The sequence below is a fragment of the Magnolia sinica genome, chromosome 4 (genome assembly GCF_029962835.1).
Source record: "Magnolia sinica isolate HGM2019 chromosome 4, MsV1, whole genome shotgun sequence".
In the NCBI taxonomy this organism is placed as follows: domain Eukaryota; kingdom Viridiplantae; phylum Streptophyta; class Magnoliopsida; order Magnoliales; family Magnoliaceae; genus Magnolia; species Magnolia sinica.
Window position 1 is genome coordinate 94559224 of NC_080576.1, and position 16103 is coordinate 94575326.

At 40.2% G+C, this 16103-nt stretch overlaps 1 protein-coding gene across 2 annotated transcripts in view; it reads right to left on the reverse strand.

Moving 5' to 3' along the window:
* LOC131243406 (probable serine protease EDA2) overlaps nucleotides 1–16103 on the reverse strand; it is an 88730-nt gene that overhangs the window by 48110 nt on the left and 24517 nt on the right. For both annotated transcript variants that reach the window (XM_058242753.1, XM_058242754.1), the window contains exons 3-5: nucleotides 10147–10302; nucleotides 4618–4800; nucleotides 3795–3911 (exon numbers count right to left, since the gene is read on the reverse strand). In XM_058242753.1, the coding sequence (XP_058098736.1) occupies nucleotides 3795–3911; nucleotides 4618–4800; nucleotides 10147–10302 (456 nt within the window). The remainder of the gene's footprint in view (nucleotides 1–3794; nucleotides 3912–4617; nucleotides 4801–10146; nucleotides 10303–16103) is intronic.

A 16103-nucleotide genomic window follows, 5' to 3' on the forward strand; every position in this document is an offset into this window, starting at 1 on the left:
AAATATAATCTAGAAGTAGAATCAAAACATTCCAAACAAACCACAAGACAAGATATACATGGAAAAACTCCAACAAGGGTAAAAAACCACGGTGCAAAACTTCAACTATGAAGAAGAACGAAGATTATAAGCAATATACTAACCTTTTCCCTTTAGATGTATAGAGAAAACCCTTTGCCCACACTTTAGAATACTTCCCATAACCCTAGAAAAGCCCTAGGGACCCCTATTTATAGTTTAGGCAACTTCTCTTTCGCATCTTTGTGAAACCGACTCAAATTTCCGCAGTCCGTATCAAATCCGCAAAATGAATCTGCATAACCTCGACTGGTCAAGCGGACCCTGGACTAGTCGAGCATGGGCCTCGACCGGTCGAGCACCTCGGAACCAAAAAACTAATGCTCGCTAGACTTTGAGTCGAGCTAGTCCTCAACTGGTCGAGTGGGCCACTCGACTGGTCGAGCGGCCTTGTCCAGATGTGGCTCCAGATCTCAACAGTATTGATGTCCACCGTTGATACATTTCTAAGGCCCCCAGTGATGTTTATTTGTCATCCAAGACATTCATAAGATCACACAGACATGGATGAAGGGAAATCAAAAATATCGGCTTGATCTAAAACTTATGTGGCCCCAAGAACTTTTCAACAATAGAATTTCAATTCACGCTATTTCTAGTGGTGTGTTCCACTTGCGATTTGGATATGCTTTATTTTTGGGATAAAGCCCTAAAATTTTCTGGAAAAATGGATGGACGGAGTAGATAAAATGTATATATGAAGGTGGGACCCATAGAGTTTACGCAGTACGCTAAGGGCCCGTTTGATTTTTCGGCTCAAGTGTAATTAGCATGTAAATGGGTAATAATTATTTACCTAGGTAATTACCACATCTTTCCCAATGCGGATGTGACAACTTACTTTTTTAACACTTTAAATCGAGAAATTTACAACATCAATGTGGGGCCCATCGTGATGTATGTTAATTATCCACGCCGCTCAGTGGACCACACCACATGAAACAACGAGAATTGAACACCTACCATTAAAAACTTCTTGGGGCCCTTAAAAGTTTTGGATCAAGCCGATATTTGTGTTTTCCCCTTATCCATGTCTGTGTGATCCTATGAACGGGTTAGATGATGAAAAACCTTAATGTGGGCCTACTAAAGAAAATAACTTTCAATGGTGGGCGAATTAAGGCCACTGTTTCCTTTCATGTGGGCCACTTGAGTGTTGGATCTGCCTCATTTTTTGGTTCAAGCTCTAAAATGTTCTAATAAAATAGATGGACAGTGCGGATATATCATATACATTACGGAAGGGTCCACATATTTAAGTCAACACTTTTGTTTCGATTTTTGAGGTAGAATTACTTTCATATTTTCAAACAAGGTGAAAAAGTAATAATTACTTATTTACCATGATTTACATGTAACATGGAAAATCAAACAGGCCCTAATGGTGCTGAGTTACTCATTACGCAATCTGCTTTCGCTATTGAGTAACGGACTCGCACCGAAGTGACGTCACCAAGTTTTGTGGATCCCACAATAATGTATATGTCATATCCACACCGTTCATTCATTTGGAAAGATTATTTTAAGGCATGACACAAACAATGAGGCAGATTTAGAATCTGTAGTGGATCCCACCACAGAAAAAAAGTGGAGAGAGTGACGCTCACCATTGAAACCTTCCTAAGGTCCACTGTGTGATGTTTTTTTGAGATCCAACCCATTGCTAAGTTAAATAATATTTTAAATAAGGAAAAACACAAATATCATCTTAATCAAAAACTCTTCTGGCCCTTAGAAGTTTTTAATGGTAGGCTTCACTCTCTCCACTGTTTTCTGTGGTAGGGTCCACTCGAGCTCTGGATCTAACTCATTCTTTGGGTCATGCCCTAAAATGATCTCTCCAAATGGATAGACGATGTGGATACAAAAAATACATCATGGTGGGACCCACAGAACTTGGTGACGACTCTTGAGCACTATTGATTAATCCGCAACAGACCTCGTTTGCCTCAGTGAGAAAACTCCATGGGGCTCACCGTGAATGTATGTGGTTTATCCACGTCGTCCAACCACTTTTACAACTCATTTAACGGGCTGAGCCCAAAATTAAAGCATATCCAAAGCTCCAATGGGTCATACCATATGAAACAGTGGGAATAATGATTTGAACCGTTGAAACCTTGTCAGGCCCCACAATGATGTTTTTCTGTCATCCAACCCGTTCATAAGATCAAAGAAACAGGGATGAAAGGAAAACATAAATATAAGCTTCATCCAAAACTTCTGTGGTCCTCAAGAATTTCAACGGTCCAAATTCAAGAAACAAGGATCAATTAATCGGAAGTCATGATTGTCATCTCAGTCTGATGATCTAGTGCATCTACACTAGGCCTATGATTTGGACGGTTTAGATTGATGTACATATATGCAAACATGTACGGAGGGAGCTGCATGTTCATGGAATTTCTTAGTCAACATATCTTCCCGACATGCCTAATTCAGATCCGCGGCATTAATACGCGTGTGGAAGATCGAGCAGGTGAATGCCACATATCTTTCCAGCATGCCTGTTTCAAATCCATGACATTGATCATGTGAAGCCCACTTTTTTAAAAGAGGAGATCAGAATTCAGGCTGTTAAGGCCTTTACTTTGAGTATAAACCGTTCGTATTTTTTCTATACATCTATTTCTTCTCTCAAAGATGCGTGGCCCACTTAATGAATTGACCATCCTGATTCTTAGGCCAGGATGCATTTTCCATGGATGCCATCTGATGAGTGGACCAGATCTTGCACGTGCATGACTGGTGAAAACGCCTTTCATCAAAACCTTATCTCCAAAATATATATATTTATCAATTTTTACTTCTTCTTTTGCTTTTCAATGAATTGGTTGTGTTTTCATATATGTCTTTGATACATTTAGAAATGTCATGCATTCAATTTAAATATAGTTACATTAGTTCAATTAAACATCGCATAGCTTAGGACCCTATACAAAGGAAATTTATTATATGCACCTTTTTTTTTGAGATGTTATGATTTAAAAGTGTGTATCAAGGGCTTGTTTAACAATCCCCGAAGTTTCATTGAAAAAACTCAACCATTTCCCAATGTTTCCCCATGTTTCCCAAAAAGTGCAATAAATTACGCAATACAAACAATATATCCCGTGAGATAACCGATACGTATCTGTATCCCAAGGGTGTGATACATTGCACGATACCGATATTTCGAACACTAGTTAGAAGTTGTAATAAGAGTAAATGACTGGTGTAATCAGTGGATGGGTTGGTGAGAGAATCGTTGTATAAAATGGGGGTGATGGCTGGATTTTCAGGCATTGGAAAATTCTCTTTTATTATAGTAAAAACTTCTCTTTGGTAGATCATTGCTCCCACTTTGGCATGCTTCTATCATCCTACTAGTTCTTTATTTTTCTTCCTCTTGTTCTTCTCTTCTCCATAACTTTCTCAAGGAAAGCAATGTCCCTTAGCTTATCAAACAGATCGTGAAGCAGGCGCTGCTATCATACATGCAGGAGGGAACAATTATAGAAAACAAACTACTTCTGTGCTTGAATTTCAAGAGAACCATTACAGAAAACCATGGCATTCAGAGCTAATGATTTTTTAGATGTTTTTGGGTAACTGACACAAGCTATTTGCATACCCACGAACCATGTAGAGGAAACAATGTCAACCAAAACATACCTAAATGCAAACTATGTAGGAAACATGAAATCAAGCTTCGCATAAATAAGAAAGATCCATACCGTAGCTGCACCAAACAAGCTCTTTAATGCTTTTCCATTTGACAGAAGTTGCTCTTCAACAAGTCCAGTAATTTCTTGTAGTACAGCTTTACATTCAGGACCAGCTGACTCACCAACCTAACGTGAAAAGACACACACAGAAAGTTCACAGTGATTACTCATTAGAAAGATATTCGCCATACCAAATGAGACAGACTTGAAAGAGGATGGCCTTTAGTGGCAGCAACCATAGCGAAATTGTAACACAAATGAAAGAGAACTATGGTAAGATGCAGCACAATAGTTCCTAATAAGGAGTCAGACAAGATGAATTAGTAGATTGACTTCCAACCTATCATGTGTGCACAACATCCACCCTGTCCAAAAGGTTGGCCCACCATGAGGATCACCTTAAAAAAAATCACCCCCATCCACTCATCTGGTGGGCCACACAATACAAAATAATGTACAGCAGCTGATGAATTCCAAAATATGTTTAGTCCGTCTGACGAGTGGATGGGGCTGATGTTCCACACATGAAGATCACTTGGCGCAAATACCAGAGTGATCTACTCATCAGGTGATCCACCTGTACTTTTGGACCATTTTCTTGGGGGGTGGCCTTTGGATGGGTTGGATGGCGGGTGAAACTTTTGATGGAGTGGATGTTGTACACTCTTGAAACTTTAACATTTATGTGCTAGTTGGACAATAACACTGTTCTCCAACTAGTTGTGTTAGACCTCATGCACGCACCCTCATGCACACCCACCCATGCGCACATGTGCAGGCACACACACATGTATGCCTGCATTTAACTAGTGGTATTAAAAATATCAATCACCTGCTTGTCAAATTCAGTGAAGTTGTAAATAGCAAGAACAACAGCAGAACTTGCAAGACTCCCACATGTTAAATGTGGGAACTTTAAACGGAACCAAGCACTCAGTGCTCCAGAGTATGAGACGCCAAAAAAGAACCAGGAATTTTCACCATTAGATCGATTAAGCTTTGCATTCAAGGATTCCTGAGGAACAATGAGCAGTGAAACAAGATGATAGATTAGTAAAAAGAATCGTGATGGAAAGAGTTAAAAAATTATTCATAACTTAAAGAGAGGCAGATTTCAGCATGAGGTCGAAGTCATGTTAAACATAATCAATGAAAATAATACCCAGAAATGAAAGAGTAATGGTACATGTGTCAAGGGATTAAGTGACATTGGTAATACTTCGATATAAATCCAATTCAAAGACACTGAAAGTGCCCAAATTACCATTTGATATGACCCTATTTCCCATTATTTGTGATAGATAAAATGCTCAATAGAAAGTCAGAGACCAGAACAGTACTGTCCCAGAGTTCCCAGCAGCATATGTTTCAAGAACCCATCTAAAAATCAATCCTAAGTTAAACTAGAGCACTCAATGCCACCTTTCCAGAAAGCCACTTTGTAAATTCTCCTGTGTGTGCATGTGTGTTGGTACCGTGTTCAACAAATTGAAGATATCGGCCGATATCTCAATATCACTAAGTGTGGGAGATGATACCACCCTGGAATACAAAAATTAAAATGTGTCGACAATAATACTGTCAATACATGATGACATATTGCAATGTCTATGATATTTCCAATCATATCTGCAATATTTCCTCCTGATCATGGTACCCAGTACCCACAGTTAAATCTTCCGTTCTATAGGAAGGTTTCTTCCTTTAGTTTCTAGTTGAATAATCTAGAAAACTACTGGAAATTAATTACACAGCCCATTATTGGATTATTTTTTTGTGTGTGCCAATTAACCAGGATTGGTAAATCTACAATTGGTATGTATACTTTTTCCCCTCAATTTAAGTTCAGCCGTGAAAAGAGAAAAAGTGTACAAACCCTCTCTTCGTTACATCACAAGGGTGACAATGGATAATGCATTGGCAATTACATTCACCCTCCTCTTGACACACAATGCTTGTCATTGAAGCTAAATCTGTACTTCATCAAACATACTGGGTTATCTCTATGGCAAAGTAACTCCATGTGAATCTAAAACCAAGTTATATTTTTTGTTCTTTTAGTTTTTTGTTGTATTGTTTGCCTTCTATTCAATGTTACCCAAATTGCCAAACCCCCAACATTTTCCATTCCAAATAGCACAATCCAGATTACGGATCATTTTTGATCCAGTTTACCAATAGCATACTGAACACTAGAAGAAGTACGTACCATGTACCTGTTCTTATACAACAAACCAGAGAGAGACACTCTGGTTACCTTGGTTTTGTTGCTTGAATGGTATAATATTTGAATGATATGTAGTCATTTTAGATGCAACTGTATGACTTACGGTCAACAATGCAGAGTTTTGTCCCTAAACAATGGAAAACTATTATGCATAGCTTCTTTTTTGTGATGTTTTGAGTTCTAAGCATGTAATAGTGTGTCCTTTAACATCTAATGTTCCACCGAAACATTCCAACAATGTCCTTAAGTTTCCCTTATGTTTCCCTCAAATCACAATACAGTACACGATACATGCTATATTTCCCTATGCTTGCCAAGATTAGTCTGTATCCTAAGCTTGTGATACATCATACATAGCACAATACTGCTACTTCATTCTATATATATATATATATATATATATATATATATATATATATATATAGGGGCTTGATCACAGTGTTCATAATTCACACTACCATAAGTTACAAAAGTGTAATGTTTTGAGTTATAAGTGTGTCATCGTGTCCTTTAACATCTGCTAAAGATTCCCTGAAAAATTCCACCAGTCATAAAGTTTCCCTAATGTTTCCCTCAGATTGCAATACAGTACAAGATACATGATATATTTCCCTATGTCTGCCATGATATTTTTGTATCCCAAGCTTGCGATACATAGTAGGATACTGATACGTCAAATATTGTTTGTGTTATATATATATATATATATATATATAGATTTGATCACATAATGCCCATACTTCTCACTACCATAAGTTACAATAGTGTCAAGCTCTATGGGATTCGCCATCATGCATATGTAAGATCCACTCTGTCCATCAGTTTTGCTCCCTTGTGTTAAATGCAGACGCCAAAAATGAGGGCTATCCAAAGCTCAGGTGGGCCATATCATAGGGAACAGTGTAAAATCATGCCTAAGACCTCTAAATAGGGAACAGAGAAAATCATGCCTAATACCTCTAAATTCCCATCGTGTGGCCCACCTGAGTTTTGGAATGGCCTGATTTTTGGAAAGGTGGAACAAGATTCATGTAGCCGACCCCAGTTAATCTGGTATAAGGCTTAGATGAAGTTGATGATGATGATCCTTTAATCCTTGAGGCACATCTGAAGAATGGATTGGACAGCATATACACACCATGCTGGGCTCCATAAACAATCAAGAAGGTTTTAATGGGTGGTGTCCCCTCCCAACTGTTTCCTGTGGTGTGGCCCTCCTAAGTTCCAGATTGGGGTGATTTCTTGGTTGCAAGCTAAACATGAGGATGCACTTCATGGACGGAGTGGATGTCATGCATTCATCATGGTGGGCATAATTTACACTACTGTAACTAAGGATGGTGTAGACAATATCTGATAAATCTCACACACACACACACACACACACACACACACACACACACAGAGAGAAATGCTCACGTGTGCACCAGCTCTCATGAGAACTTTTCGAGAACTCATCTCCTGTGATATAAGTGCAAGATCCCAACCATCCACGTGATGCGGCACCCCATGAAACCCCTATAACCCAACTTTTACCCTGAACCAATATTTTGGTGGGCCATGGCAAAAGAGAGGAAAATCAAGGGAGGAAACTGATGCCCACCAAAGTATTGGTTCAGGGTAAAAGTTGGGCTCTAGAGGTTTCATGGGGTGCTGCATCACGTGGACAGTTCAGATCTTGCACTTCTATCACAGGATATGAGTTCTCAAAAAGTTCTCACAAATTTCCATGAGAATTGGTGTGCAGGTGAGCATTCCTATATATATATATATATATATATATATATATTGTGTGTGTGTCAATTGTTTCTTGTTTATTTCTTAACATGGTATTAGAATCAGATCATACTCAATTTTGTTTAAGTATCTTGTCTGCATTACATCAAGTTTGTAGATTGAATTGCTAGGGTTGTTTGAGCCAACCCGTACACCAATGGCTTATTAATGGCGGGACGTACCTATTGAACAGTTAACCACCCTCACAAAGGGCCCAACTGGCAGGCTAAGAAATAACTTCGTAAGAGGCAGACGGTGCTTCTGAATGCACGCATTATGTGTATGCACAATGAGGAGACTCTTGATCATCTCTTCATTCATTGCCCATTCACTAAAGGTGTTTGGGATAACTTCCTGAACTTGTTTGGGGTGTCATGGGTCATGTCGGGATCTATAGAGTGATTTCCAATGGCTTGGCATGGAGGTGTTGGAAAGATTGCAATGTTGGCTGGAATATGGTTTATTTGGGGGTTAAAGAAAAATCCTTGTTTTATGAATCAGTGTGGGTGGATTTCGGAGGTGTTCATTGGGGCTAAACTAAATGGAAGGGATTGGGTGGTAGTGGCAAATGGCAAATGTAAAAGATCGAAGTTTTTTGTTTTTCTAGTTTTCATTTGTGTTGTAAATTTTAAGCTTCGGCTTCTTCTAAATAAAATTATCAATTCTCCAAAAAAAAAAAAAAAATCCAAACTACTTGACAAGACCCCATATTCTAGAACAGCTATTATAGGGGAGTGTTCCTTCTTCATTTTATGCATCTTTTTTTTTTCTTTCTTTTTTTCCCTTTCAATGTAGTTACTGTGATTCAACAAAAGGACTGGAGTTTAAAGAAACATAACATCAATTTGGGGACTATTACCTCCCTATGAATACTAGGAAATCTTCATTTTTTTCCCTTGGAAATTCCTCTTGATTAAACATAATGTTCTCTATTTGATTCATCTGCACATCCAGATGCAGTGTTGATGTCAATATGAAAATATACCACCAAATAAGGAACCTGAATGCATTCACAGTAACCTAGATCGGCGTCCACAGCATCAAGGCATCATTGCATGAATCGCAGCCTTCGATATGGAAACATAACGATATCACAAGTGAAATACTGCATGTATCAGGGAATGGATCGTTGTCTGCGGCAAACATTAGGGAAAGATTGGGAAAATGATGGATTTTTTCAATGAAACTTTAGGAGATGTTAAAAGGCAGATGATTACACACTTATAACGTTGCAAAAACTATCATGCATAATAAGTTCCAATTGTATACAGTCCTAACTCTGCACTGTCTGACAAAGGTGAGATGGACATCCAAAATGAGTTCATAACATAAATATCCTACAACTAATTCAAAATAAAACATCCAAATTATGGGTCCCAACTTAGATGTATGATGAACCAAAAATTAGCTTATTTATATGACTATGAGATTGGTGGACATTTTTATTGGACAGTTAAAAATGAAAAATATCCAGCACTTTGTTTCAACAAATAAGCAATCAGAGGTTAAACCATCAAATTCCTATCCACCTAACACAAGGAATAGATGTCCAACTATTTAGACTATTTAGAGCATGATGGATGATACAAAGGCATAGAAATTACTTAAAAGTGGCACACCAGGCGTACAAGTAATTCAAATTAAATTGTCCAAACTATGTCCCATAGTTTAGATGCACAATAACACAAAAATTATGTTTATTTCATCATCTGACTATTAGATTGGCGGACATTAATTGGATGGATATGAACAAAAATATCCAATGGTCGTGTTTAAACAAAAAAGTGTCCACGGATCGAGGTTAGGATCGTTCAAACAAAATGATTTTGGAGCTGCGCCTTAGCGACAATGGGCTCCACAATTTAACCAATTTAATTTGAGTTAATATATGCCAGGTGTACAATTTCTGATTGTATGCATATCATGCGTGTATCATCCAATTGCCCCTTTATGATAGATGAAGACACATTTGAATGCTATAGCCTCCTTTATTTGAAAAGAAAAGTTGCAGCAAGGAGAGAGTAAGCAAGAGGGAGAAGGGGCACACGCGCACGGTTGCACGCACGCACCACAATATATCACCAATACCACAATATATCATGCAATATCAACAATTATCACACAATACAAAAACTCCCTCGTACTTTTGTATCGTAGGGATGTAATACCAAAAATACGGCCAATATTATCGATACTGCAATCACTGATTTGGACGTGCTATAAAAAAATACAGAAGATTATTTTAAGAAAAAGAAAATAAAGAACGCTAACTAGCACGTACCTAAAACTGCCAGGCAATAAATGGAGATAAGTATTTTGTGGAGGGAACAGACAATGGACGATTAAGCAGCAGATCACCTGATAGAACTGGCGGAAAACAGCCAAATCGAAAATAGCTTGCTTCGAGGAAAGATATCTTAGATTTTCTGTTGTCAAAGACTCGAAAGGGGAGCTCTTCCCATAGTAGCGATGCTCAAGAGAAACCAAAGCAGCACCAAACTTCTTCGCCAAAGCCTGTTTTTCAATAAAAAGTTCAGAAATAATATTCATGGCTGTGTGAACTAAATCATAATAATCCCAAGCCAATTCCTGCTATGGAAAACCAACTTGATCAGACATGCCGAAAGAGGGGGGGAGGGGTACAAGTTGAAGTGACCACAGAAGAAAGAATGATAAGATGAATGAGGGTAAGCAAAATCATCTCTCATGCATTGGACCACTCAGAGGTGCACATTAGCTCGAAATATCAAACTCTTGCTGCTTCTGATGAGAACTTTAACCCAAAACAGAACTGTGCCAGTACCACAAGAATCTGATGAAAATTACTAATAACAGAAGGGTGCACTCCATAGTGACCCTATGCAACTGTGTCCTGTGCTTTCCAATGATCAGCTTCCATCGTCAGCATCTAATGCACTGTTGTTCCAGGAAACAGATGACTGTGCAGATATCTCCTTACCAAAATTTATTAAAAGAGATACTCATAGTATTCTACAAATACAGACCGTCACCCATTCATCAGAAACCAAACCAGACCACAGGGAACTCGGGCATGCAACTCAATTTTTGAGCTCAATGTGCAACCTATATTAAACCCGAAGTTCTACTGAAATGGGAACTCCCGTAAGCTCCCCCCAAGTCCCAGTCTAGCACCATTAAAGGACACAGTAGAACAGAAAGGTAGGCAAGAAAACCTTTTTTTGTTTCAATCTGATAGTCAAAAGCGCCTTCAATCAGCCAGGATTGCATCATAACCATGCACATACATATGCGCAACTACCAAAATTAAAGAAATAAACATAGATATGCCCCCACTTACACTAACAGCAATAATAAATAAATAAAACAGTGTTTTTAGATGTCATACAAGCACAACAATGGAAAGTAGACTGTGGTTCCAAGTATGAGAGATATGAGAAATGTGGAGAGGAAGGATAATGCAAGTGCTACAAGAATAGAAGTTCCTTAAGGAACATTTTATAGGATATATAGGTAATTTCACCAACCATCAACATCATGAAACCTCCACATCCATGGCAAAGAAGACATCTGATGACATTTTCACAAAAGGGACACTACGTTTTGTGATAATTGTTGTCTGATAACCATGTCAGATGTGAATGTGTCAGGACATGCAAACAATGCTAACTTGGAAAAACATAACTTATTTTTGTTACTTATATTTAACAATATTTTGAGACTATGATATAGTCCTAAAGTATCTTCAGTATTTAGAAACATTTATATCTTACTCAATATTTTAAATAGCGAATAGCATGTAGTTCACCCCTCCGAAGTGTGAGGCGTAAGCTACAAGCTACTTCTAGACTTTTAATCATGGTTGCACTGAGTTGCACTAATTTCATGATATTCACCGAATTAGACTGATTAATAATGAAATTTAACAAAATTTCATAATATTTAGTGAAACCAAATGCAACCGAAAGTAATAGGAAAGAGTAACCATTGAGTAAAGAAAAAGCAACGAAACTGATTTAATACTATTATTTATATTATTTTTACTAAAAGCATTGAAAAAATTAACTAACTTTTATTTGAAAATAGAAAAAATGTAACAAATCATTGAAAATAATTGATTTTAATGTTGTAGTGAAAAATAACTTGTAATGTGAGCTACAAAGCATGTAGCATATGAAATTATCACGTAGCATGGGCTACATGCGACTTAAGATATTTTCATCAGCTGTGTAGCAAAAGCTACACGCTAGATAGTGTAGCTATTTAAAACACTGATCTTACTTGTACATGAACTAGAGTTTAAATCATCATCATCACAGGCTTGCCCAACTATCTGGGATGGGCTTTGCAAATTCTGTTTCACAAATCATTCCTATATGAGGCCCTGCCCTTTATAAGAGGATAACTTATAATTATCCTTAATAGAATTGAAGCCAAGAAAGCAACAAAGAAGAAAGTCAGTTCCAAAAAGATAATCATGAAGAAACAGAGACAGACCTAGGAGCTGAAGAACCTTCTGTCATTGATTAATTACAATAGCAGAAGAATTGAGGAAACAACAGGAAGATAGGGATGGAACTAGTTCTGGTTTCTCAATGAAGATGGTGTCTTGGAATGCGAGAGGCCTGGGAGCTGTCGAAAAGAGGTGGGCAGCAAAGGAGTAAATCCAGAATCACAGGGTGGACGTGTTATTGATTCAAGAAACAAAAAAGAGACCTCTTAGCAGTCAAGATTTGGGACTTCTATAAATAACACAGACGATCTCAAATGGAAGATGATCCCGAAGGAACCGAGGTAAGACGATCCGACGATCTCGACAGAAGACGCTCCGATGGAAACGAAGCGCATCGTGTGATGCAAATACGAAATACAAAAGGCAGCCTATCCAAAAACAAGAGGGTGGAGAAAACAACTCGGCCCAATCACCATGATCGTTCTATGACATCAGGGGAATGGAAAGAGGTTGAACGAAGGAAAAAGCGGCCCCAAGGTTTACATAAAAAAGATCCAAATCTCAATACCTATCCAACCTTATTCGTGAAAGGATATCCATTTGGTTGGCTCCCTATCAATATTGCAAGAGTTTTTGGGAGAGCAGGAGCAGTTATGGATGTAGTTATGCCCAGGGATGCAGCCTCAGCACAGCTCAGGGGTTTCGCTCTCGTCGAGATGAGTTCTGAGGAAGAACTCTCCAGAGCTGTGTTTATGCTCCATGGAGAACGTTTTGGAGGGGCCCCGATTCTGGTCCAAAGAGCGAGATTTGGCCCAGATCGAAAAAGGAGGACAGGAGATCGCCCTCCTATCGACAATATCAAGAAGGGTCGATTACCCATGCACCAAAGAAAGCCCACGCCGGTAAAAGGAAATTCATACATGGAAGTATTAATGAACTCGGAAGTATCATCGAAGCAATTCCAGCCCGAGAACTCTAATCTAAAGAACGACAAAGAAGAAGCTAGGAAGAAGCAAGCAACGAAACGATTTCTATGCGAATCAATCAAGACCGGGTGGAACAATCGAAGAAAGCTCTACAGGATTCAGTGGCGATCTGCACCAGGGAAGAGGTATCCATCCCTCAAATTAGGAATTGGATAGGCAGTTGCAGTAGAATACGACCGTCTCAATATTCGATTAAACCCATAGGCTATAACGAGCTGTGGATTAAACTCTGCCCGGGGGTGAATCCGGACATCCTTATCATGGCAAGGGCGTTGCATGCAGACGGACCTGTTTCAAGAGTGCTTAGCTAGGATGAGTTCTCCATTTTCGGATCGGAGGAGGTCTAGATCCTCATATGGGGTATTCCCCTCGAGTTATGGTATGATGAGTTTTTTATTTCGGTAGCAAAGCTCTTAGGGTCTCTCATCGAACTAGACCTTAAAACCAAACTAGGGGAGGAGATGGCAGTTGCTAGATTCTTGGTTCGCAGAAACAAAGGCGATCCCCTTCCAATCCATATCCAAGTTTTAGTGGGCGATAGAGAGATCCCTCTCCCACTGCAGAAGGAGGAGAAGCATATTCCAATCCCGAGATGGGGCGATCTCTGGCGCGTTAAGGAGATCTCCCCCATCTCTGCTTCGGCCATGGTCGCTACAAAGGGTCGTGTCGGAGAGGATGGTATGGGACTACGATTTCAGTGCTCACAGGACGTACCGGAACCTGCTCCTGCAGTTTCACGTACCACAATCAATTCTCATGTCAGAGAGACGGCTTCTCGTCAGACGCGTGGCGTGGAAACCATGCCTCTTCAACTGATCTTACTTGGAGGAGCTACGCATGGCAATCAGCAGCGACATCAGTCGATGGATATTTCGCCACGTACCACTCTCAAGCCCCTCAACCTCAAAAGGTTAGAGCACCATCCCAAAGATCAACGGGATGCGATGCGTGTCGAATCGGGCACGGCTATGCATGGACCCGAACCCGTTGGTTCCGTTAGGCCCGATGCAAGTGTTACTTATGGACCCGATTTCGCTGGATCTATCGGATCCGGATCGGGCTCCGTTGTTTCCGGGTCGGGGGTCAATCAGTGCTTATCGGATACAGTCCCTTTAATCTTAACCTTCCTTTAGAGTCTACCCTGCCTGATGATCGAAGGTTATAACTGTTCGACTAACCCCTATGCTGTCATTTCAGTCTTATCAGGCAAATCCTATCCTCCTCTTAAGCCTTGTCGATCGCACCCTAATATCTCTCCGGTTCCAGGTCCTCAGCAGTCTATCACCGTTCAAATGACGTCAAAACCTTCTTTTTCGCAGCTTATCTCATCCCTCAGCAAGTTACCGGAAGTCGAGTTCAACGCATTTGACCAAGGATCCTATCAGTCGGATAATCCATCTTCCCCAACGAACGCGCCATCATCTCCGCAATCTTCTCTATTCGATGGATCAGAGCAAAATTTGCTAACGCTGTTCCAGGAGCATCCGGATACAGAGGTTATTGAAGCGGAACCTTTGCAGATCTGTGTCGGCTCCAATTCGGTCCATGCAGAAGAAACCACCAAGCTGATTGACGATGATCCCAATAGAGTTGGCCTGCTGGACACTATACAGAGAAAGAAGTGGATTAGAGACGCTATGGGCCATGTGGGTAGATCGCTAGGCCTTTCCTTTGGAGATTGTCCTGAAGATTTCATTGCCCTGTTCCATTGTGTTGAGTCTCACAGCAGACCCATCTTACCTTTGAAATCGCCAAGAGGTCGTCGCTCAAGATCGTGCAGCAACAGAGAAGCGCGTCGCCTTGCAGAATTCCAGGGCAATTCAGAAGATCCCCTTGCCAAGATTTTGACTCAGGGCTACCGGGGAAGTGCAGTTTCCTAATGAAGTTTATTTCTTTAAACGTTCGAGGAGTGGGGTCCAAACATAAAAGAAGATTAATAAAGGATTCCTTCGATAGGAATAATCCAAAGGTTATATGTCTTCAGGAAACAAAGGTCGGAGTCTTTGACGACAGGCTGATGGGTTCTCTCTGGAAGGCCAGAGATGCCAAATGGATAGCCCTCAATTCCATTGGTAGTGCGAGTGGTATCCTTCTAGCCTGGAAATCGTCCCAATGGTCGCTTCTCAATAGCTAGGTCAGTTCCTTCTCAGTCTCGGCGACGCTGCAACATATATCCTCGGGGTTTAGCTGCCTATTCTCTTCGATCTATGGTCCTAACCAAGAAGCATGCAGGAATCAATTTTGGGATGAAGTTACGGCCTCTAGACGAAAGTATGCGGGGCCGTGCTGCATTATGGGGGACTTCAATATCATCAGGTAACCTGTAGAAAAGTCCCATTGTAACTCTGTAACCCCTGCGATGGCTTCCTTTTCCCGGTGGATTGAAGATCAAGAGCTGGTGGATCTCCCTCTGCTCGGATCCAAATTCACATGGTCCGACGAGAGAGCTATTCCCACCCTTTCCAGACTCGACAGGTTTCTCGTATCCCCTAATTGGCTGGAACACTTCCCTTCCACGTCCCAATCTGCACTCCCTAGAATCACGTCTGACCATTTTCCTATTATTCTTGATGTCGAGGATGAAAACTGGGGCCCCAAACCGTTCCGCTTCGACGTATCCTGGCTTAAGATTGAAGGCTTTTCCCAGATGATCATTAATCAGTGGTCTGGTTTCTCGATAGAAGGTTTTGCAGGTTTCAAACTCAGCTCTAAGCTGAAAATGCTAAAGGATGCCCTGAAGCAATGGTCCCATAAGGAATTTCAGATCAGGGAACTGGAAGCAGATTCCTTATTATCCGAGTTACGCAACATCGATACTCAGGCTGAAGTGACTCCGATGTCTTCCGAAATTCTGGCTAGAAGGATTCAGATCATCCAACGTCTCGCTGGTAGGGCTC